Source organism: Mastigoproctus giganteus, chromosome 12 (genome assembly GCF_048544385.1).
Source record: "Mastigoproctus giganteus isolate SK-2022 chromosome 12, ASM4854438v1, whole genome shotgun sequence".
NCBI classification, from domain to species: domain Eukaryota; kingdom Metazoa; phylum Arthropoda; class Arachnida; order Uropygi; family Thelyphonidae; genus Mastigoproctus; species Mastigoproctus giganteus.
In genome coordinates, this window is record NC_143586.1 from 176,031,381 (window position 1) to 176,057,450 (window position 26,070).

The window sequence follows — 26,070 nt, forward strand, 5'->3', positions numbered from 1 at the left end:
CAGGGGAGGTACCCATGGACTGGAGAAGTGCAAATGTGACCCCAATTCACAAAGGAGGATCAAAGGATGACACAAGCAATTACAGACCTTTTAGTTTAACTAACAGGTCTGTAATTACATTCGATATTATGATGTGGTTACAAAGGAACTGGATGCAAAAAATAATTTTAATATCATATACTTGGATTTCATGAAAGCTTTTGACACTGTTGCCCATGGAAGACTACTGTACAAATTGGAGGAGAATGGTATTAAGGGTAAGTTGCTACAATGGATAAAAGGATGGTTGAGTGGGAGAAGACAAAGGGTGGTAATCAATGGGCGCTGCTCGTCATGGACTAATGTTATTAGTGGAGTCCCACAGGGTTCGGTGTTGGGTCCACTGTTGTTTTGTATATTTATCAATGATATTGATGAAGGTATATCAGACTTAATGTCAAAGTTTGCGGATGATGCAAAGAGTGGCAGGGTTGTTAATGACAGTAATGGCGGTATGCTACTGCAACAGGATCTAGAAAATTTGGGAAGATGGCCTGAGAAGTGGCAACTGGAGTTTAAAGTTGAGAAATGCAAAGTACTACATATGTGTGGAAGTAACCCCAGAGGAAAGTACCAACCATGTGGTACTACACTTAAGGTGGTAGAAAATGAAAAAGACTTGGGAGTAATTGTGCAGTCAGGTATGAAGTTTTCTGAGCAATGTAGACAGGTTGCCAGGGCAAGTCATGAGGTTTTGTCAATTATATACAGAAATTTTGCTAGCAGGGAAAAGGAGGTGATTGTCCCTCTGTATAAGGCAATGATCAGGCCATGCTTTGAGTACTGCAGGCGCCTCCGTAGCCAGGTGGGAAGGAGCAGCAGTGCGTAGCACACGCTTCTTGATTAGACCGGGGTTCGAGCCCGTCACCACCAAATACGGAAGATGCGGAAAGGTCAGGAAATGACCACCGCATATCCCCGAGCAATATGGCCTTAGTTGCTAATGCTCCTAAAAACCAAATAACTAACTAACTTTGAGTACTGCATACAGGGCTGGAGGCCTCATTTTAGGAAGGATGTAGATTTGCTTGAGCGGGTACAGAGAAAGGCAACAAGATTGGTGAGGGGAATGAAGGGGGATCCTCTTACCAAGAGAGGCTTAAGTTCTGCAAATTGCAGCTGCTGGAGACTAGGCACCTGCGAGGTGATCTGATTGAGGTGTATAAGGCCTTGAATGGGTTGAGCATGCTGAATTCTGATGGGATTCTTCCACTTGTTCAGATTGCGAACCTAAGGGGGTATAAATTCAAATTGAGGAAAGATAGATGTAGAATAGAAGTGTGGAAATTTGCCTTTAGCCAGCGGGTGGTTAATTGCTGGGACAAACTTCCATCTGCCGTTGCAGAAGTTGAAAGGTTAAATAAATTTAAGGAGGAACTGGACAAACATTTAGAGGGAATGGTTGTGTAAAAATTTTTTTTATTTTTTTGGCTGATGCTGCATAAGCTCATATGCTTGCTTTCTTGCATCACATGGTATTATTACTACTACTACTTCTGTTCCTAGGAAATTGATGTAGGCACTGGTTAAAGAAGCACTGCAGGATCATCTAGACAAGAATTCAGTTATAGCTCAGACACAGCATGGGTTTGTTAAGATGAAGCGTTGTCTGACCAATTTGATTGGATACTATGACGTGGTCACAAAGGAACTAGATGCAAAGAGTAATTTTGATATCATATACAGTAGGGGTATGCTAGAACGAACATAATTGGTTCTAGAACCTCGTTCGTTATAACATCTGTTCATTCTAGCACACATTGAAATATATGTATTTAGGGGTAAGCCGTTCCAGGCCAGCATAACACGCTATTCCAAATAAATCCTGAACCACAATTATGGACTTCTAGCCTTCGTAAAAAATAGAAAAGAAGAAGTAATCTTAGCCACAACTCATATAAGTCACACATCTCTATCTGCTTACAGGAAACGATCCTCCATAGTGTGCACACTGCTCTCAACCACTTACAGTGAAACATACTCCTTGAATGTAACTTGTTCAACAATGCCCGACAATGTTTTAGTTTCATTTCAGATCTACAGCAACCTCTCTCTCTGAATAGCATAATAGGTAAAGAAGCAAATCTCTGTGAATTATTTTTCTATATAAAACAAATAAAAATATATGACCGTTTCTAACTGCTCACCATGCAGTTATAAGTAACTCAATTAATTTGGGAGGCGCAATATGGCCTAAGTAGCCCTTGCGCCATAAAACATCACCACAACAACATCCAGGCCAGCAGTCTAGAGCAGAGTTACCATCCAATACAATTGAAACAAGAAAAATATAGTACAAAATGAAAAATATAAGTTATAAAAATAATATAAAATTAATTTAACTTTTATACACTGCACATAATTTGAAAAGCATAAACAATATTCCACCAGTGAAAATATAAAGAAACTTCCCCTAATAAAAATCATAAAAAATCGCATAGAGGTGAAAGGAGAGGAGTCATCGTTCCTACTCATCGTGGGTTACTGTCCTGTTGGAGGGTATTTGTCTTCTTTTTTGAAGAATGAATCCAGGCTTGACTGCTTTATCCTGGATTTTTGGAACCTCCAAAAGTGGGCCATCAAGGTGTCATTAAAATTATTAAGACCATTTCCACAGCGGCAATATCCGGGTGATAATATTTTATAAGTTTGGGTAGTTTATTCCAGCAAGAGAACACCTCTTTAAGGTCCTCAGCTGGAATGCTGTGCCTTTTTTTTCCTTGTTCACATCCCCAAAAGCTTTTCTCTTCTTCAGTGCCTCTGCCTCTTCATTCTGAAGCCTGCTTGCTCCTTCCTGTGATCCTCCTCCAATTCACCCATGTCCTCCTCATTGATCTCCAGGCCTATGGAACTGCCCAGACACACAATTTCCTGCACAACAGATGTTGAATGCCTTCAAAATCCCTTGGAGCCACAGCGTCAGGCCACAATGGCCTCCAAGTCGAATTCAGTCACCTAACAGAAACCTCCTTCCAAACAACCACAATTAGTATTAGAATTAGTAACGGCCGCATGGTGCAAGAAAGCCTATGGCTTATGCTGCACCAACCAAAAAAAAAAATAAATAAAAATAAAAATAAATAAATAAATAACTAAATAATAATAATTAATAAAAAAAAAGGAAATTAAACCTATCATCCTATGCACTTCCATTACCTGAAAGTACTATCCAGATGACCTTTGAATTTCCCCAAACTGTCGGCCTCTACCACCCATGAAGGCAACTTATTCCAGTAATTTATAACTCGCTGGCTAAAATAAAACTTCCTGCAGTCCAATCTAAACATTTCCCCACCCCCGTAACTTGAATTTATGTCCCCTAGTTCTAGCATCATTTATTATGATTTTGAAAATTTCGTCCTCATTCATTTTACTGATGCCTCTCAGAGCCTTAAACACCTCAATCAAATCTCCTCTAAGGTGTCTAGTTTCCAAACTCTGCAACCCACATATTCGAAGTCTTTCTTCATAAGGACGCCCTTTTGCCGATCTCACCAGGCGAGTTGCCCGTCTTTGCACCTTTTCAAGAAGCTCGATGTCATTCTTTAGGTGCGGTCTCCATACTTGAACACAGTATTCCAAGTGTGGTCTAACATAAGCCTTATATAATGGGATTATCACATCCCTATCTCTACTTGCAAAACTTCGATAGATCATCGATAGGACACCATTGGCCTTCCTTGCAACCTGTTTACAATGCTCAGAGAATTTCATGTCTGACCGTATCGTAACACCCAAGTCCCTTTCCTCCAGTACTGGGTTTAGTTGAACTCCACCAAGTGAATAAGTTATTTTGGGATTACTGTTTCCCAGGTGTAATTCCTTACACTTTGTTGGATTAAAGCACAGCTGCCATTTTTCTGACCATTCCTGAAGTCTATCTAGGTCTCTCTGAAGAAGCTCAGCTTGACAGTGATCATTAACTCTACCAATTTTAACATCATCTGCAAATTTAGACATCACGCCCTCTATCCCTTCATCAATGTCGTTTATGAAAATTAAAAACAACAGTGGTCCTAATACTGATCCTTGGGGAACCCCACTTCTTACATCAACCCAATCTGAGGAATAGCCATTTATCACAACCCTCTGCCTCCTGCCCTGAAGCCATCCTTCTATCCATCTAAGGATTTTCCCAGTGATTCCAACCTGTTCCAGCTTATAAAGCAACTGCTCATGTGGGACTGAGTCAAAAGCTTTGCTGAAATCTTTATAAACAGTGTCGAAATTATTCCCTAAATCCAGCTCGTGAGTGACCCTTTCGAAATAGCGAACCAGATTTGTTAAACATGATTTTCCCTTTACAAAACCATGCTGAGTATCCTTGAGAATTTCAATTCGATCCAAATGATCCTGAATTCCACCCTTGATCATTGCCTCCATGATTTTCCCTACTACTGAAGTCAGACTGACAGGTCGATAATTTCCAACTTCACTTTTAGAGCCACCCTTATGTATGGGAGATACATTTGCACTTTTCCAATCCAATTAATAAAACAACATCTGCTATATTGAAGTGACCCTTCCAAAACACCTTCACAGTTACATCACTGGAAGAAATGGCCTCAAAACATTTCCTGAACAGTGCCTTAGGGTAGAGTTTTTTAAAATTTGCGATCACCTGCTGGTCCATAGGCTGGAGGAGAGGCGTCGTATTATGTAGCAAGAAGTGAACCTTGATAAAACAAAACTCATCTGGTAATTCTTCCCTCAAATTAGGAGGGTGGACTGGAGCATTGTCCATGACCAAAAGAGCCTTCAATGGAAGATCCTTCCCCCTAAGGCAGTCATGGACAGTGGGGCCAAACACTTCAGTCACCTAGTCGGAGAAAAGACTCCTGGTCACTCAAGCCTTGTGGTTGGAATGCCACAAAACTCCAAGGCAGTTTTTCCTGATGTTTTTTTTAAAAAACATCAGGAAAAACGGTTCTCCGAATGGTACATGAGGTGGTTTGACCTTGCAGTCACCTTAAGCATTGGCACAAAGAGCAATGTAAGCCAGTCTTTCATTGCCTTATGACCAGGCAAGGTGGTCTCCTCCTTTGTGGTATATGTTCTGCATGGCATTCTCTTCCAGAAAAATCCAGTTTAATCGCAGTTAAACACCTGCTGCGAAAGAAAGCCATCTATCCTTAATTATTTTCTTAAATTTCTCATGATGTTGCTCAGCAGCATCCCTATTTACACTGGCAGCCTCACCATGCCTCACAACACTGTGTAATCCATTCCTTTTCCTAAATCTGAACCACTTAAACCACCTCTCGGTGCCAAAAAACTCCTTCACAGAACCAGTACTTGTACTAGGATGATTAGCACCAAGTTCCTCAAACAATTGTTTGGCCTTTTCACAAATAATTGCCTCACTGACACTATCACCTGCCATTTATTTTTCATTAATCCACACTAATAGAAGAGTTTCCATCTTTTCCATGATATTACAAAGTGAACTGCTTAACCTAGAAATTCTCTTTGCGATCTGCGCACTTTTTATTTCTTCCATGTTTTTTAAAATTGTACTGATTGTTGATTTAACCATACCATATTCAGCACTTAGATCTCCTACACTTTTTCCAATTTCTAATGGAAATTATTTCTTTCTTAATCTCTAATTTAATTAGCTTTCTCACTCTTTTTTGCCGGCTCATGGCTAAAATTATATAGCAGAATAATTTTAAAAAATACGTTCACTGCTAAAGGGCAAATAAGCAGATAACTCAACCTTACAAACAATAACGATGATAACTGATGCTCTAATCAAAGTGGGGAAATTAGAGATGGAAGTGCTCTAATCAACACGTCATGCACACGCACATGCTAAGTCTGCCAATAGGATTCCTCACGTTTGTGTAGCATCTGTGTTCATTGTAGCATCCTGATTTTATTGATTAATACTATTCATTGTAGTATGTATCGTTTCTTGTAGCATACCTGACTGTATTTGGATCTTAAAGGCTTTTGATACTGTTGCACAAATTGGAGTCCCGCAGGGTTCAGTGTTTGGCCCATTGTTGTTTTCTGTATTTATTAATGATATTGATAATGGTATATCAGGTATAATGTCTAAGTTTGCAGATGATATGAAGGTTGGCAGGGTTGTTAATGACACTAACTTGCAGCAGTGTAGTTGTTAACTACCCTGCTGCAACAGGATCTAGAAAAGTTGAGCATATGGGCTGAGAGGTGGCAACTGAAGTTTAACATTGACAAATGTAAAGTACTGTATATGGGTAACAGTAACCCCAGAGTAACGTATCAACTTTGTGGTACTACATTCAGGGTGGTAGAGAATGAAAAGGACCTAGGGTAATTATGCAGTCATATATGAAGTTTTCTGAGCAGTGTAGATGGTCTACAAGAGTAGCTCATGGTGTCTTGTCAATGATATACAGGAATTTTTCTAGCGGGGAAAAGGAGGTAATTATCCCCTTGTAAGGAAATGGTCAGGCCTCATTTTAAGAAGGATGTAATGCTGCTGGAATAATAGAGAAGGGCAACACGATTAGTGAATGAAACAAAGGGTTGCTCTTATGAAGAAAGACTTAAGTTTTACAAGTTACAGTGTCTGGAGACTAGGCACCTGTGAGGTGATCTGATTGAGGTGTATAAAGTCTTAAATGGCTTGAGCATGCTTAATGCTGATGGGATTCTTCCTCTCGCTCAGAATAATTGCCTGAGAGGGCATAAATTCAAATTGAGGAAAGTAGGACAGATGTGCGGAAGTGTCTATATCCAGCAGGTGGTTGATTTCTGAAACAATCTTCCGTCTGTTGTTGTAGTTGTTTGCTTAAATTGATTGCAGGTAGAACTAGAGAAACGTTTGGAGCGAGTGGATGGGCGAAATGAGAAGGGTTTTTTTTTTTTTTTTTTTTTTTTATGGCTGATGCTATGCTTTTTTTTTATGGCTGATCATTACCCTGCATCCTGCGATGCAGGATGCAGGGTAATGATCCAGAGAGAGTACACTCACAGACACAACCAGGTGGCAGATAATACATCAGAAGCTAGCACAAAACTACCAGCTGATTAAAAAAAGTTTACCATATTACAAGTACGAGCTTCCTGCCATACGAGAGACCTCTACTCACAGTCTGTACTGAGAACTCCAATAAGCAGCAATTTTGAACACCTATAGAGCAGTAAGAGAGTTCCTAGTACCTGTCATGGGCCAGGAAAAATCTCATAAAGGAGAAGTATTTTTATAATAATAGCATTATTATTATAAAAATATGATTATCCCTCTGTATAAGGCAATGGTCAGACCACGCCTTGAGTACTGCGTACAGGTCTGGAGGCCTCATTTTAGGAAGGATGTAGATTTACTTGAGCGTGTACAGAGAAGGGCAACAAGATTGGTGAGGGGAATGAAGGGATCCTCTTACCAAGAGAGGCTTAAGTTCTGCAAATTGCAGTGGCTGGAGACTAGGCACCTGCGCGGTGATCTGATTGAGGTATATAAGGCCTTGAATGGGTTGAGCACGCTGAATTCTGATGGGATCCTTCCACTTGTTCAGATTATGAACCTAAGGGGGCATAAATTCAAATTAAGAAAAGACAGATGTAGAATAGATGTGCGGAAATTTGCCTTTAGCCAGCGGGTGGTTAATTGCTGGAACAAACTTCCATCTGTCGTTGTGGAAGTTGATAGGTTGAATAAATTTAAGGAGGAACTGGACAGGCATTTGGAGGGAATGGTGTGATTTTTTTTTTTTGGCTGATGCTGCATAAGCTCATACATTTGCTTTCTTGCATCACATATCACTACTACTACTATTAGCATTAATTCCTTTTGCACTCTTCCTTTTCTCTTCATTAAATCCAGATTTAAAAATTCCACATTCTTAGATTCTTCCGGGAACATTCCCTTGTGGTTGCATCATTATACCCCCTTTTTTTCTGTTTGCACATCATCGGTTGGCTAATTTTTGTTCACTTGGAGGGAGCGCTTTGCAACTTTCCTGCTACCTTCCAGAAAAACTCAATAGTTAGAAAATAGTCTTTTTAAAAGTCATTTTGTATTTTATAAAAAAATTATTATTCTTTTAATCTGGTATTAGTTAATTGTACTATAAAAGTATGAAATTTTAAACCATAAAACTTAAAATATAATTTGTGTATTTACAGCACTTGAAAGAACATGCTGTCGTTGTCAAAAGAAGTATCGAGTGACACACAAAGGAACATATGTTACAAGAGAGGAATGCGAATATCATTGGGGACGATTATGGAAAAAGAGAAGTAAATTAAATTTTGGTTTGGGATTGTGTGTGCGTGCGTGCGTGCGTGCGTGCGTGCGCGCGCGTGCGCGCGCGCGCTTTACTTTTTTTTTTTTTTTTTTTTTTTTTTACAACTTAGTTAAATGGGTATTTATGTATATAAAGACTCGTATCTTATTTGCTGACTTCTCCTATCCCATTACATTAGAAGCCATGGTATTTTAATGTTTATGGGGAAGTATGATTTTACTGTCTGAAATATATGCTAAGTTCCCTTTCTTGAAGTACTGAGCAGGTCATAATGTTTACTTTTAAAAAATGTGCATCAATGTTCAAGGTGTGCCAATGAAGTTCCTGTACTGGCGCTGTTACAGTCATATTTGATGAGTTTGAAAATAAAAGTGTTATTTTGTAGTTCAACTCCCTCCAACAGATGATGGTGCAGAGATTGTCCAGTAAGCTGCTAGGTTGCAAGTAACAACCAATTTTGTTAGCAGAATTAACATTTTGGGTCACAGTTTTGCAATGAAGCAATGATCAAATAACAAATTTTGCTTTAAACCAGGACAATATAAAACAGTCATACCAGCATGTTTTATTGGCATAAACCAGTTGGGTCCAACCTTTTTCTCTACAGGTTCTGTGTTCAAAGTTTCATTTGTTTTGCAGGCCACACTGAGTGTTTCAAAGGAAAATTAGGGTGTTACATTCCCCATGCCTTGTTACATGTAAAAGTAAGTTTCTATTTCCATGTTACCGTTTTTTTTATTTTCAGGCTGTATATAAAAAATGCAAATTTCCAACACTTTTATGTGCATCAGATCTAAGTCAGCGATTTATTTTTATATTTTATTAAAATTATAAAAATATGACTCACAAAATTATTTTTAAAAAAATACTTTTGTTTTTTTTTTTAAATCAATACGTTTTTAAATGATTGCTTTAGAAAATTTATAACCTGAAAAGATCACTGCTTTTCGATATTAAGGTGAATAAATAAATATAATGACACACCTAAAATCGAAAATTTTATTAAGTACAACACACAATAACATTCACTGAACAAAACTTAACGTTTAATGAGATGATTGAGGCTGGATATTTTTAGATAACTGTTCAAAATTTGGTTGAAAATTTGTGACGCCAATTCTCAATATAGAATCAAGATGCTCATATATTATTCTGTTTCATTTTAAATATTTATTTGATTTCATGCATGAAAAAACTTGCTCGCAAACATATGTTGATCCGAACAAAGTTTCCATTTTCAGGGCATTTTCTTTTATTAATGGAAAATCTTCAGATGGGAGAGCCTTGTAGAATTCAAGTAGTTTATATTTGCAGTCCATATACTTATTTTTGAACCATGTTTTGGCTTGAAGATCAATAATTTCAAGCTGCAAGTGGGGATTATAGTTTTCAGCCATAGAAGTAAATGGGTTCTCAAACAAGCTTGTCTTTTTCATGGGATCTTATATCAGCAAATCGAATTTCAAACTTGTCAAAAAGTAATTGTAATAATGAGAGGCAATGATTCTTTGGAAATTATGTCTTTCTTTTTTAGCTTAGTACAACATTCAAAGTGAACCAAATTGTCTCGCTCAATTTGGGATTTAAATAATAACTTATTCTGAAATGATTTGATGTCACCATACAAATCGGAGACCAATTTTCCTTTCCCTTGTAGTTTTAAATTAAGAGCATTTAAATGGATAGAAATGTCTGTAAGAAACCCAAGATCAAACAGCCACTCTGTATTTGATAGCTGTTTTATTGGTTTTCCTTTTTCTGTCATAAAAATATCAATTTCATGGTGCAGTTTAAAGAAACGATATAATACTTTTCATAGTTTAAGTACTGACCCTTGCTCATGTTCACTTGGTCACACCAAGCCCTGCTCCACCTTCCCATGATGGGGCTGGAAACCATGACAGAAACATTAATTAGCCAAGAGCTAAAAGGAGCAAAGTAGCAATTTTGCACCACTTGAGAGCCTACCAAATCACATTATGCATTAGCAAAGACATATGATGCAGGAAAACAAGCTTATACAGCATCAGCCAAAAAAAAAAAAAAAACTTCCCATTTCATCCACGCATTCGTTCCAAACGTTTGTCCATTTCTTCCTTGAATTTATTAGCTATCAACTTCCACAACGACAAATGGAAGTTTGTTCCAGCAATTAACTACTCTCTGGCTAAAGTCAAATTTCCACACATCTGTTCTACAACTGTTTTTTCTCAATTTGAATACTGCAGTCACAGAATGTATTTGTTAATGGGTGGTCTTGCCTAACCAACCTGATTGGATACTATGATGAAAAAAATAATTCTTATATCATATAATTAGATTTCAGAAAGGGCGCTTTTGATACTGTTGCATATAAAAGACTGCTGTAAAACTGGAACAATGTATCATTAAGTGCAAGTTACTGCTGTGGATAAAGGGATAGTAGGGTGGGAGAAGATGGAGATTGGTTAGCAATGGGCACTGCTCTTCATGGACTAATATTATTAGTGGAGTGCCCAGGTTCGTTTCTGGGCTCATTGTTGTTTTCAATATTAATAAATGATATTGGTGATTAGGCTTACATCTAAGTTTACAGATACAGGTTGGCACAGTGGTTAATGACAGTAATCAGGGTGAGCTACTGCAACAAGATGTAGGAAAATTAGGTTGATTAGGCTGGGAAATGGCAGTTGAAGTTTAACATTGAAAAAATGCAAGGTATTGCATATGGTATAACAGTAATCTAAGATTAACATTTTTTTCACTCCCCAGAATTAATAAGGTTAACTCACATACCACAAAAAGGTTGTGGTATTTCCTCCCAGGTCTTCTTCCTTACTCAGGTTAATGAAAAAGCCCTAGGGGTACTTGTGCAGTCAGATATGTAGTTCTCTGAGCAGTACTGTCAGGACAGCTCTCAGGGGGTTTTGTTAATGATATACAGAAACTTTGCTAGCAGGCATAAGGAGGTAATTATCCGTTTGTATAAGGCCATGATTAGTTTGCATCTTGAGTACTGTATGCAGGTCTGGAGGCCTTACTTTAGGAAGGATGTAGCTCTTCTGGAACATGTGGAGAGAATTCAACCAGATTGGTGAAGGGAACAAAAGAGTGCTCTTACAAAGAAATGCATTTGTCTGCAAATTGCAGGATCTGGAGATCTGATTGAGGTGTTTAAGGCCTTGAATGGATTGAATGAGTAAGCTAAATATTGATGCCATTTTTAACACATTAATGGGTGGTTGCAGGATACATGTGTGGGAATTTGCCTTCAGGTAGTTTGTTCCAACAATCAATCAATCAGTAGATGGTTGATTGTTGGAACAAACTACCATCTGTTATTGTGGAAATGGGTGAAAGAGAAAACTAGGCAGATTGTCAGAGAGTATGAATGGGTGAAGTGTGCAGGGTTTTTTATTTGTGGATTTTTTTTTTTTTTTTTTGCTATTTATTTATAAGTTTGCTTTCTTGCATCATTTGCTGCTAAGCAATATTTTTATATTTTAAGGACCGATGATATTTGCAAGTACCGATGGCTTTCCTATATAGCTGGAATGATACATGGGTGGAAATTTTCAGATGCATGGCACACGGAACATCACTTGTACGATTGTTCTCAACCAATTGCCGTCTTTGTTATTGCTCAGTGTGTGGTGCACGGAACATCACTCAGATCCAGTTTCAGATCTATGACGATCTGAAACTTTAAGCTCCATCAACCAGTGGCAGTGCTGTGCACTTTGAAGACTTTAAAGCCAGCAGAGGCTGGTTCAAGTGCTTCAAAAAAAAAAAAAAAAAAGGCAAATATCAAAAGCAGCTGAGACCTTTAAAATTGAATTCAAAGAGTTAGTTGATCAGGAGGGTTATCTTCCCCAGACGGTTTTTAACATTTACGAAATTGGCCTCTTCTGGAAGCGAATGCACAGGAACACGTACATCACTAAGGGTGGATGAAGTTTCGAACATTGAAAAAATGCAATACCTTGCATTTTTTCAATGTACGAAGAGTGAGCCTATGAAAGATAGGCTCACTCTTCTGTTGGGTGCCAGTGCCTCTTGAGATTTTAAGCTACCTTTGATTGTGTATCACTCTAATACCCCCATAGTATTTAAACAACAAAAGGTTGACAAATGCATGCTGGGAGTGTTTTGGCATAGTAACAAGAAGGCCTGGGTTACAGAATGTCTTCAATGAATGGGAGCTTGAAGTTATCTTGAGAAAAATAAGTTTCCTGTGAAGGCACCCCGCCTGCCTGCTGGATAATGCGCCAGGCCATGATCCCAATCTTGTTCAATCCCTTCAGGTACAATTTGACTTTGTTCAAGTCAAATTTTTGCCACCCAACACCACTCCTCTTCTTCAGTGAAATCAGCGATTGATTGAAAACTTCAAGAAAATCTACACCACGAAAATGTTTGCAAGTTGCTTTGCAGCGACCTCTGGTGAAAATGCTCTCACCCTCAAAGATTTTTGGAGGTCGAAGTTCAACATGCTGGACTGTGTGATTGTAAGTTCTTGGAATGATGTTTCCACCAGGTGCTTAAATACAGCCTGGAAAAAGATCTGGCCTTTAATTATTCTTAACATTGACTGATTTGAAGATGATGGTGCTTTGACAAATGATATTGTCACTCTTGGTAAATCAATGGAATGTGGAGGAACTTATTGATGCTCATTGGTGTGAGCTAACAAAGGAGGAGCTACAAGACTTGGAGAAAATTACAAAGAGTGACACTACTTCAGGAAGCTACAAAAAAAGTCGTCAAAATCAGTCCATTTGGACAGTTTCCTTGCCAGTAGCAACAAAAGACTGAAAAGACGTGTGATGCTTGATATAGTCCCACCACCACACCACCATTGATTTCATCAGCTCTGCACTTCAAGTCTGTTTTTTTTTTTTTTTTTTAAGATATTTTATGACTATTTATTAAATAATCTTTATAAAAAAAACTCATTTTTAATGTAAAAATGAAGTATAACATGCAAGAAATAACTATTTTATGTGTTGTTGGAGAAAGAATTACAGAAAATCAATGTATTATTGGTTTCAACATACAATGGGTTTAGTAGAACGAATTACCATCAGATGTTGGGGGCCCCACTGTATTACTAGATGACCAAATTATCCAACAATCCATTGCTGTCACTACCCAATTACAGATCAGATATTGACAGATGCAACAATTACCGTACTGCAGTCTAATACTGAGAATCTTAAGCATTCCATTTGATGGAATGTCTGCAAATGCTGTCTTTGGGTTTAAGTCAGGCAACTGTAGTGGCCACATCATAATTTGCAGTACCCCCCCCCCTGTTGCTAAGTTGATAAAGTTCCTGCACAGTGCTTCGGATCATTGTCTTGTTGTAATGATTAGTCTACCCAAAGTACTTGACAAAGTCCAAATCTGGCAACAACACAAATTGGATTGCTGAATTAGCACCAACTGCATGGCAAGTACAACTTTCACAAACAAGGATCTACGCGAATTGGGGCAGCCACCATTTCCGTGAGCATTTGGCCGTGCCAAAGTGCTACAAGTGTTGTAAATTTGGCCACATGTCACACACCTGTTCCCAGGCTGTGGCAACTTGTGGTCACTGCTTAGAAAAGGGCCACAATTTTAGGTCATGCCCAAATAAAAGCCAGGATCCTGTCTGTGCAAACTGTGAATCCCTAAAAATGGATCATACCCACTCCATCCAGGATAACAAAGGCCGGCCACATCATAATTTGCAGTACTCCCCATGCCTCCTGTTGTTTAGTTGATAAAGTTCTGCACAGCTTAAAGCTGTGCTTCTCATCATTGTCTTGTTGTAATGATTAGTCTACCCAAAGTATTCGACAAAGTCCAAAACTGGCAACAGCACAAATTGGATCATTGAGTTGACGCCAACTGGATGGCAAGTACAACTTTCACAAACCAATTTGGATTCCACCATTTCTTAAAGCATGGTGGCATGTAGAATCTACAGCAGTAAGAAAGGCTCAAAACAAAGTAAAGGATCTACGTGAATTGGGACAGCCACCGCTTCTGTGAGCATGTGGGTGTATCCAAATAATAGTAATAGAGGCATGTGATGCAAGAAAGTAAGCGTTATGAGCTTGTGTAGCATCAGCCAAAAAAAAAAAAAAAAAAAAAATTCACACAAACATTCCCTCTAAAAGTTTGTCCAGTTCCTCCTTGAATTTATTTAAGCTATCAACTTCCACAATGACAGATAGAAGTTTGTTCCAGCAATTAACCACCTGTTGGCTAAAGGCAAATTTCCGCACATCTGAACTGTCTTTCCTCAATTTGAATTTATGCCCCTTAGGTTCGTAATCTGAGCGAGTGAAAGAATCCCATCAGAATTCAGTGTGCTCAACCCATTCAAGTCCATATACACATCAGTCAGATCACCTTGCAGGTGCCTAGTATCCAGCCCCTGCAGTTGTAGGTGGTAGATGACTTTCATCAACCGGTGAAATACCACCACTTTGCTTATTGGAGGCTTGAAGTGGCGAAACCCATGTTTAGTCTCTAGAACAAAGTTTCCGGCATCCCCCTCCCCCATACTTCTCCTTCAACCCATGCACGGTACTAAGTATTATAGGTTTTGATACCTTTCGTGTTTGGGGTTTTCATAAAAAAAAAAAAAAAAAAAAAAAATAGGCAGAACTTAAGCCTCTCTTGGTAAGAGGATCCCTTCATTCCCCTCACTTCTCTGTACACACTCAAGTAAATCTACATCCTTCCTAAAATGAGGCCTCCAGACCTGTACGCAGTACTCAAAGCATGGCCTGACCATTACCTTATACAAAGGGATAATCACCTCCTTTTCCCTGCTAGCGAAATTCCTGTATATCATTCACAAAACCCAATGACCTGTCTCTTGCAGCCCGTCTGCATTGCTCAGAAAACTTCATATCTGACTGCACTATTACTCCCAAGTCTTTTTCATTTTCTACCACCCTAAGTGTAGTACCACACAATTGGTACGTTCCTCTGGGGTTACTTCTACCCATATACAGTACTTTGCATTTGTCAGTGTTAAACTTTAGTTGCTACAGGCATTGTAAATTTGGCCACACGTCACACACCTGTTCCGAGGCCATTGCAACTTGTGGTTACTGCTCAGAAAAGGGCCACGATTTTAAGTCATGCCCAAACAAAAGCCAGGAGCCTGTCTGTGCAAACTGTGAATTCCTAAAAATGGATTTTTTTTTTTTTTTTTTATGAAAACCCCAAACACAAGAGGTATTAGAACCTATAGTACTTAGTACCATGCTTGGGTATGGTAATTGAGAAGACGAAAGAAAATATTTGTTGACATTAAACTTTAACTTCTGTAGACTGTAATTTTCAAGAAATACGTATGAAGGTTGTTCCAGAAAACGGATGAATAAAGGAGGAAGATGAAAAGTTAGTTCTGTGAGTTTTTATTTGGACAGTAAATGGATGTTGGCTGGTGGCGGCACGTGTTCGGACCGTTGTGAAAGAGAGAGCAGGAATTATAGAAGCCAATTCAGAAAAGGCATGCAGCAGAAACAGTACGTCTATGAGACAGCAAGTGGAGAGAGACTGTTAAAGATGAATCATTAATTAACCTAACTGCCCTCTTCTGAATGGAATCTAGAAGCCTGAGAGAGATTTTGGGGGCACCGCCCCAGATGTGAGAACAATATTCCGTTGTAGGGCGGATTTGCGATTTGTACAGAGTGAGCAGCTGTTTGGAAGAAAAGTAACGCTGAGAACAAAAGAGAAAACCAAGTTTTTTTTAGATGCAGCAGAAGCAATATTTGTAATGTGCTTGTGTCAAGAGAGATTAGAAGTCAGAGTAATCCCCATATATCAACTTGCCTAGAAATTGGAGTCACCAAAGATAAGCACAGGAGCAGAAGGATCCTTTTTGCGAGATATAAGACAAGACTGAATTTTAGAAGGGTTGAAATCAAATAAGTTGTCTTTGCCCCACTGGAGAATTACCTTGAGATCAGCATTTAAGGAATTGGTAGCAGCAGATATTTGAGAATTGAAGCTGATTGAGCAGGGCAAGGTTTCACAAAATGGAAACTGGAATGCAATGTGCTATCATCGGCAAAACTATAGATCGGATTGCCAGTCAGTGGAAGGTCATTAATATACAAGAGGGAAAGAACTGAACCTTGGGGGATGCCAGCATTAGTGGAGAAGTTTGAAGACAGAGAGCCATGTACCATCACCCTCAGTGAGTGATCAGAGAGAAAACTGGATGACCAATTGCAAAAAACACTTGGCAAAGCATAAGATGGAAGCTTGTTTAGAAGGCCTTTATGCCCAACACGATTGAAAGCCTTTGAGATGTCTAGAGCAGCTGCTTGTGTTTTGCCGAACTTTTCCTTTGTTTGTCCATAAATGGGTAACATAAGCCAGAATAACACCAGTGGATTGACACTGACGGAATCCATACTGATGATCGTTGATCAGATGGAAGGTTTCTAAGTAGTTTAAGAGTTGGCGGTTAATTGATTTCTCCATTACTCTAGAAAGAGTAGAATTAATTGGATGGGAGGGATTTGTCACCCTTTTTAAGAACTGCCTGGATATGAGCAAATTTCCAAGCAGAAGGAAAAACACCTTTGGAATAAAGGTATTTCTGAAAAAAGGCATCAAAAAACAGGAGTAATTTCAGGGGCACAGATTTTGAGAACAAGGGGAGAAATGCCATCAGGGACTGAAGCTTTCTTAGCATCAAGATTTGCCAAAATTCTTCTGACATCCTTTTGACGGAAAACCACAGGAGTCATTGAATGGAGCATGTTGAGAATGGTGGTAGGTATTTTACCAAGATCATTAATACAAGAGTTGCTAGCAGTTCAGCTTTATCCTTGGCTGAAGTGACAACAGAACTATCTGGTTTTGACAGAAGTGGGAACAGAGATGGGCAAAAGTTGCGGCCAATAGCTTTGGCAAGAGAACAGAATGCCCGGCTACCATTAGGGCAAGAAGCAAGTTTTCTACTCTTAGCCTGTTCAAAATTTAGTTTGGACTGATTAATAACTGCTTTACAATTGTTGCGAGCTTTGGTGTAGGCAGAAAATGAAACTTAAGAATTAGAAACAAGCCAATTATGATACGCAAAACATTCTTCTCTTGAACAGCTTTAGCGCATTTATTGGAAAACCAAGGTTTAGATAAAGGACGAGATTTTAAAGTGAAGTGTGGGATAAAGGATTCCATTCCTGCAAGAATAATTTCACTGCACGATCTGAGCAAACGTTGACATAAGAAGTTTTGAAACAGTAATCAGACCAAGGAAAAGAAAAGAAATCTAGCAGATCATCCCATTTTGTGTTCTGGTATTGCCAAACAAAATGAGGTTGTGAATAGCCATGAGATAAAGGCTCCATTGGAGAAGAGACAATCACCAAGTTGTGATCTGAGGTGCCTAAAGTGCACCACTCACTTCGACTGTGTACTTTGAAGGGTTGTTTATGAGAAAGTATCAAGCGTGTTGGCTGTATGGTTAGGATTGTCCAGTATTCTTGTAGGTAAATGAACAATCTGTGCTAGGTCATTAGTAATTGCAAAAGCCTCAGCATCTCGACCTGCTGGGTCTGTGTGACTAGAAAATGGAAGCCAGCTGGAGTTGTGAACATTAAAATCACCAAGGAAAATTACCTCACTGTTAGGAAAGTTGGACTGGAGAAAGTCAAGTTGCAAAGAGAGGAAGTCAAAGAGCTCCAAGTGATTAGTGGAGTTGGGAGAACAGTAAAGACAACAGATGAATTTTACACAATCAGGTATAGAGATTTTAAGCGAGAGAAGATCGAAGAGAGGAGATTCGAAATTACCAAGTCTCTGACAGGGAATATCAGAACAGACATATGCCCAAGTACCACTTTTGAGGCGAAAGGAATCCTACAGTGAATAGTTTGGGCAACTGAGATGAACAGTAGTTGAATCAACTGATAACTGAGATTCTGCAGAAAAGTACATGGGGTTTGGTTGACTGCAAGTGGAAATGGACATCGTTGAGATTAGAATTGAGACCACGTATATTTGTGAAATGAACTAGTAAATGTTTGGGAGGTTTAGATCTTTTCGCAGATCTTAAGCTTACTCTATTAGCTGTCAAACTAATAGAGTAATAAGCTTACTCTATTAATTTGACAATTCATGGTGTATTCAATAGTTATAAAAATTGGGGGGGGGGGACATGCTGTATGAAGTAATGAAATTTTTGATATGGTGTACACATAGTAAGAATATACCCAGGTCCTTGACATAACGTGGCCTCGACAATGCCCCTGCATACACACTACTCGGACTCCCTCTAGTCACTATCTGGCAGAGTAGAGATAGCAAGATTATACACTAGCTGTTCCAGAAGGCTCCTAAAGAGTTACCAATAGGTTCAGTCCTTACTAGCGACCGGCTTGTGAACACCGTTTTAGAGCTGTACCCTCAAAATGTAAGGAAGATTGGATCTTGCCACTATGACATATATCAGACATACAAGGGATCAAGGGAGAACTAGACAAATTCTTAAACTGTGTTTTTTTTTTACTGATGCCATACAATCTTACTTTCTTTCATCATTTGTGAAGACAATAGGTGCATATGCATGTGTAATGGAAACATGCCATTAAAAACTAATGGATAAGTCACATATTTAAAATTTCAGGAAACTGCGGTGTCTGGTCACCCTAGCCTTCTCATTTCTTTGTGCTTTTCATTAAATATAAATATGTTTATATTCAGTGAAAAAACAAAAAAAAAAAGGCTTTATTACTCTTTCTCAGTCCTAAATTTAGATTAGGCCACTTTTTTCCCTAATTGTTTGGGTTAAGCTGTCATTTTCCAATGTCTGTTTTATAGATAGTTCGTCCACAGGGACAAATATTCCATTGTTACTCAGTTACCTAATCTTGCATTTATCTGTCTTTAAACTGATAAAAGTGATTACTGCCCTCTATAGAGGACAATAATTACTTTTTTTTTTAAATTCGTATGTTATTTATTGTTAATTAGATGTAATCATAATGCTTCTGCATATCAGCATTAGAATCTATATAAATTTTTGTGAAATAAATTATTTTAATTTATATTTCAGTTGCTGGAACTTTAGAAACTCGTTATAATTGCTGTCAGGGTGACTCCCAATCAGAAGGATGCTGTCTTGCTCCAGTAAGTAGACAGAAAATAATTACAGTAATTAATTGATGCATAATCTGTGATTAAGAACTCTTTGATAGATCATTGTAATTGATTAGTTTGGAGAACAACCTTCTTTTGTATACAATCCCCTGTATCTCATATTTTAGAAAAAATTGCATATAGTTTTCCTACAATTATCAGGTTCAGGGTTCAATTGACTTATCATATGCCAATTTTAAACCAAATTAAAAATGAAAGATATGATAAATTAATGAGTTTGAACATAAGAATTTTAATCTCCCTCAATTGAAAATTACTCCAAAATTTTTTTTCGGTTTTCCAAAATCAGCATTTTGCAACATCCAAAATCCTTTGACTATTCGTGTCAACTATGCTTTATTTATAGGAAAAAAATTATTAACATTGCCTTCTATAGTGTGTTTGCATGGTATTGGCCTTGCATAAAATATGGATGGTGCTATTTTTAATTAAAAATTCCTTTCTTTTTCTTTAACAACTTGTGAATATGGCACTTTTAATTTCGTCATTAGAAAGATTTTAAGAAAGTTGAATTGGCTTAAATTAAATAAATTGCCTAGTCTTATGCTCTTCTGGGACAATTGAGCCTTTAATTACACGAGAATTGCACAAACTAGTTTAACATTAGCATTAGTATAGGCATATGATGCAAGAAAGCAAGCTTATGCAGCATCAGCCAAAAAAAAAAAAAAACCACCCCTCCATTGTTTAAATGCTAGACCAGCTCATCCTTAAATTTATTTAGGCTATCAACTTCCACAACGAATCCTATCAGCATTCAGCTTGCTCATCCCGTTCAAGACTTTATACACCTCAATCAGATCACCTCACAGGTGCCTACTCTTCAGATGCTGCAATCTGAAGAACTTAAGCTTTTCTTGGTAAGAGCACCCCTTTGTTCCCCTTCACCAACCTTTTTGCCCTTCTTTGTACTCGTTCTAGCAACTCTACATCCTTCCTAAACGAGGCCTCCAAACCTGTACACAGTACTCTAGGTGTGGCCTGACCATTACCTTATACAAGGGGATAATCACCTCCTTATCCCTGCTATAAAAATTCCTGTATATCATTGACAAGACTCCATGACCTGCTCTGGCAGTCCGTATGCACCGGTCAGCGAACTTCATATTTGACGGCACAATTACCCCCACATCTTTTTCACTTTCCACTTCCCTGAGTGTAGTACGACACAGTTGGTACGTTTCTATTGGGTTATTGCTACCCATATGCAGTACTTTGCATTTGTCAAAGTCACTTCTCAGCCCATTTGCCCAATTTATCTAGATCCAGTTGGAGTAGCATACTGTTTTTACTGTCATGAACAACACTTCCAACCTTTGTATCATCTGCAAACTTGAACATTACACCTGATATACTTTCATCAATATCATTGATAAATATGCAAAACAACAGCGGGCCCAACACCGAGCTCTGGGGAACTCCACCAATAACATTTGTCCATGAAGAGCAGTGTCCATTGATTACCACTCTCTGTCGTCTCCCACTCAACCATCCCTTTATCCATTGTAGCAGCTTACCCTTGATGCCATACCTCTCCAATTTGTACAGCAGTCTTCCATGTGCAACACTATCAAAAGCTTTCCTGAAATCCAAGTATATGATATCAAAATTATTTTTGGCATTCAGTTCCTTTGTGACCACATCATAATATCCAAACAAATTGGTCAGACAAGACCTTCCTTAACAAACCCATGCACTTTCTTAACTATTACTGCACTCTTGTCTAGATGATCCTGCAATGCTTCTTTAACCAGATTATGATTCCATTATTTTCCCTGGAACACAAGTTAAACTAACAAGTCTATAGTTACTTGTGTCACCTTTTGATGAACCCCCTTTGTGAATTGGTGATACATTTGCACACCTCCAGTCCATAGGGACCTCCCCTGAGTCCAAGGAAACTCTCACTCATAATTATGGCTAAGGGGTTTGCTTACTTCCTTTGCTGCCTCCTTTAATATAACTGGATAGATCCTATCCACCCCAGGTGCCTTTTTTATATTTAACTTCAAGAATTTCTCCTCCACTTTGCTCTCAGTATTACAAAATCACTCAACTCCCTGTTAGAGTTTGATAAACTTCTGACACTCCCCTCATTGAATAACTCCTCATGTGCGAATGTAGATGCAAAATACTCATTCAGTTTATCAGCTACCTGAGCATGATCATCAATAGTCAACCCATCTGTGTTAAGTGGTCCAATCCGATTCATCCTTTCCTTCTAGAGTTTACATAAGTAAAGAACTCTTTACTGTTTTTCTTTGCATCCTTTGCCAAAGATTTCTCATAATCTGCCTTCACCTGCCTAACCTCCTTTGTGACTTGACAGACTAGCTTATATCTGCATTTAGGCTTCTGTGTCACCTGATACTTTTTATACGTCCCATACATTTTTCTTCTTTGCCACAAGCCTCATAAATTCGTCTGACACCCATTTAGGCCTAAACCTTGAACAGTATTTCTTAGTTGAGACAAAAAGGCTAGTAGCCTCCAAAATTAAGTCCCTGGAGGCTTCCCATTTAGAATTCAATCAGTTGATCCCACTGTACAGAATTTAAAAACTGTCTGAGACCACTGTAGTCACCTTTACGAAAGCAAAAGCCCTTCCCCTTACCCCTGATGTTAGTTATATCTCTAAGTGATTCCCACATCAGTACATTGTGATCACTATCACCCGGTGGTTCCTTTATCTGCAAATTCTTAATACATGAATAATCACTGGTAATAATCAGATCAAGAGTATTACTCCCTCTGGTTGCCTCTCGAACATGTTGCTGTAGAAAACAGTCATCCATTAATCCATGAAGGTCCTGCTAGTTTGTGAGTGACCAACCCACAAGTTCCAGTCAATATCTGGAAAGTTAAAATCCCCCATTATAGGACATTATGATTTACTGGCCCTCTCTATTTCTTTGCACAATTTCTCATTATACTCATCAGATTCATTAGGCTTCTCTCATTTTTCATTTCCCAGTGCTTATGTTACAACAAACAGACTCAACATTGCATTGTCCACCAACATCAATTGGATACACTTCCTTAGATTTTGTGTGTTTCTTAACTAACAGCATAACCCTTCCTCCCTTCTTGTCCTTTCTATCCTTTCTGTACATATTGTCCACCAAATACGGCGCATGTGGAAAGGTCAATAAGTGACCACCACACCGGAGCAATATGGCCTTAGTTGCTAATGCTCCTAAAAACCAAATAACATAACATAACACATGTACATATTGTACTCCTCAAATTCCAATTCTACTGCTTATGTCTGTGTGACACCACGTCTCTGATATCCCAACAATATCTGCTTTTGATGCCTTGATGTACATGCAAGAATACATGCACCTTTTTACTACTCTTAGTCACCCTATCACAGCCCATATACAGGAATACCTCGCATAGCATGGTTAATTTGTGCCAAAAAAATACCGTGCTATGCGAAACCACACTGATCGAGGTATTATTAGTATGTATTTTAATGTAATGCGTTCTGACAATTTGACTATATGGGTCGGGTTGCAAAAATATATAGGTTTTTGTTTACTATAAATTGATGCACTTGAAATTCTTGCAAAAAAAGAAACTAAAATGATAAAAATGAAAAATATTGGTAAATACAGTACAAATGACTTTTATTGCAGTATGTACATACCAAAAGAATATAAGTGAAATATGTACTGTATTTTTATTTTGAAAAATAACTGATCGGGTTAGTTTGCACAATTTTTTCTTCTTTTTATGTGCATGCATCTCTTTATAGCATCGAATGTCATTTTGCAACACATGCCTTACTTTCATACCTCGTTCAATGTTTGGATCTAGAAGAACTCTCAGCGCCATTACATTTCTTCTTTCCACTCATATTTGCATATAAAAGGTGTAACGTTTTAAAAAATAATCCTTAATAAAAATATACACCGAAAAATATTTGTACAGCTTACGCACAGTGAACGACCTCACTGCCCTTGAATCGGTAATGCATTGGCCTATGTGCTGGCATTATAATACATACCTATCAAATGTATTGGTATGTAACACGTTAATTTTTTTTTTTTCAATTTGTAAACGATGCTATAGCGAAACCCGAGCTGTTCGAAACCGTGCTGTGTGAGGTATTCCTGTATTTATTTGTTCCACTATGACTCCCAGCAGTCCTGGAAATCTCCGTTGCCTTGCTTTCCATGCTGCTGGTCATTCTAATAGAAGCAGTGCAAGAATCACTTTTGCCTCTGCCTGCGGCCACTATTAACCTTTAATCTGTGTATCACCCCAAGCTAGCAGTTTTCCAACCCACCTAACAGTGCCTTGATAGCATCAGCAAATATTCTTGCACCCTTTCTATTTAAGTGTATCCCATCCCTGTAGAAGCAGTCTCTCCTGTGAACAAGCACAGACGAGGCTGAAAAACTTTCTACCCCTTGAGCCTTGCACAATCTCTCCAGGGCCGAATTGATCAACAAGGCTCTCATCATATACTCCCTCCTATCATGTCTGAGTAGAATTGCAGACACTTTCACATTCAACCCTAATTCGTGGCTTTTTTTCAACACTGACCTGTACTTGTTGAGTAAATCTGCAGAATTCTTACTCTTGATGTCATTAGTTCCAACGTGTACAACAATATCAACTTTTGAGCCCTTAAAAGGTGATATCTGCTCTACAACATCAACTTTTGCCCCTTGCAGACATACCCTGGTCCTGTTCCACCTATCCTTCTTGCATAGTATATTCCCTGTCTTCCTGATTATAGTCACAAATAATAACTAGTTCCTGTGGGATCAGCGCGTTCTGCCTTGGAAATTGCCTCTGTGTTGCCTGATGCACAGGAGTAAGCTCTGCCGTTGAGCTGGGCAGCTGAGAGCCCTTAAAAGGTGATATCTGCTCTACAACATCAACCTTTGCTCCTTGCAGACATACCCTGGTCCTGTTCCACCTATCCTTCTTGCATAGTATATTCCCTGTCTTCCTGATTATGGTCACAAATAATAACTAGTTCCTGTGGGATCAGCGCGTTCCTGTGGGATGGGCCACTCGTTAATTTCTTTGAGGACATTTACCATACACATCAAGCTCTCATAGACGCCCATCAGAACATAAATTACTTAATTCATGAACAGATAGATCCAGGGGCAGGCCGTTCAAGGGGTAGAGTGTGTTCAGTGTCAAACGGCACCAGGAGTTTCCTACATCTCCATGTAGTATACTTTGTGGGTGTGAAGCAGAACACTGTCAATGCCAGAGGTTTAAAGGTGTATGGATTTTGTATATGTGTAGTGTCGTGTAATGTTGTTCTTCTGCTCATTTAGTCACTTGGCCTCAAATGGGACCTAGTGTTGTCCACTCCCTTGGAGACAGACCCAGTACACCATTATTATGATTATTTACTCTTGCAGGTCCTGGCACCTAATTTCCTGAGATTTCAATGGCAAGGACCTTAAAAAAAAAAAAAAAAAAACCGTAGGGGAACAGTGATGATGGAAAAGCCCAAAAACTGGAGATCGCAGTTAATTTGACATGTATAAATTTATATGTTTGGGGCATTCGCTTGCATATGGCATTGTCATAGTAGAGAAACACGATGCAAGAAAGCAAGCTTATGCAGCATCACCAAAAAAAAAGCTCCGATTTCACCCCTCCATTCATTCCAAATACCTGTCCAGCTCAGCCGTAAATTTATTTAGGCTATCAACTTCCACAACAAAAGATGGAAATCTGTTCCACCAATCAACTATCCACTGGCTAAAAGCAAACTTCCGCACATGTATCCTGCAACTATCTTTCCTCAGTTTGAATCTATGCCCATTCAAGTGATTCTAAGCAAGAGGAATAATCCCATCAGCATTGAGCATGCTCAAACCATTCCAGGCTTGATATACCTCAAGCAGATCCCCTCACAAGTGCCTAGTCTTCAAACACTGTAATCTTCAAAACATAAGCCTTTCTTCGTAAGGGTAACCCTTTATTCCATTCACTAATAAATAAATTTTCTATTTATACTCCTGGATGACCAAACGGTCAGGAGTTCACAAGATAGAGAGAGAGAGAGAGAGAGAGAGAGAGAATACAAGAAACAGCACCGTATTTAGTAGTCACAGGCTTGAACCACGGGTAATTCAAGGCACGTGTGCTTATGTACTTCTTGTTGCCCTTCTCTGTACTTGTTCCAACAGCTCTACATCCTTCTTAAAATGATGCCTCCAGATCTGTAGTACTCAAGGTGTGGCCTACCGTTGTCTTATACAAGGAGATAATCGCGTTCCTGCTAGAAAAATTCCTGTATATCATTAACAGGACACCATGAGTAACTCTTGTAGACCGTCTGCACTGCTCAGAAAACTTCATATCTGCCTGCACAATTACCCCCAGGTCCTTTTCATTCTCTACCACTGTCAGTGTAATACCACAGAGTTGATACGTTACTCTGGGGTTACTGCTTCACATATGTAGTACTTTACATTTGTCAAGGTTAAACTTCATTTGTCACCTCTCAGCCCATCTGCTCAACTTTTCTAGATACTGTTGCAGCAGAATACTGTCATTAGTGTGATTAACAACTCTGCCAACCTTCGTATCGTCTGCGAACTTGGACATTAAGCCTGATGTAGCATCATCAGTATCATTTATAAAT

General features: G+C 38.7%; 1 protein-coding gene across 1 annotated transcript in view; it reads left to right on the forward strand.

Annotated features, from left to right (window-relative positions):
* Nucleotides 1–26,070, forward strand: part of LOC150077613 (uncharacterized) — a 278,408-nt gene that overhangs the window by 151,476 nt on the left and 100,862 nt on the right. The window contains exons 10-11 of the mRNA XM_090385960.1: nucleotides 8,161–8,274; nucleotides 19,339–19,412. Coding sequence (XP_090242086.1) covers nucleotides 8,161–8,274; nucleotides 19,339–19,412 — 188 coding nt within the window. The remainder of the gene's footprint in view (nucleotides 1–8,160; nucleotides 8,275–19,338; nucleotides 19,413–26,070) is intronic.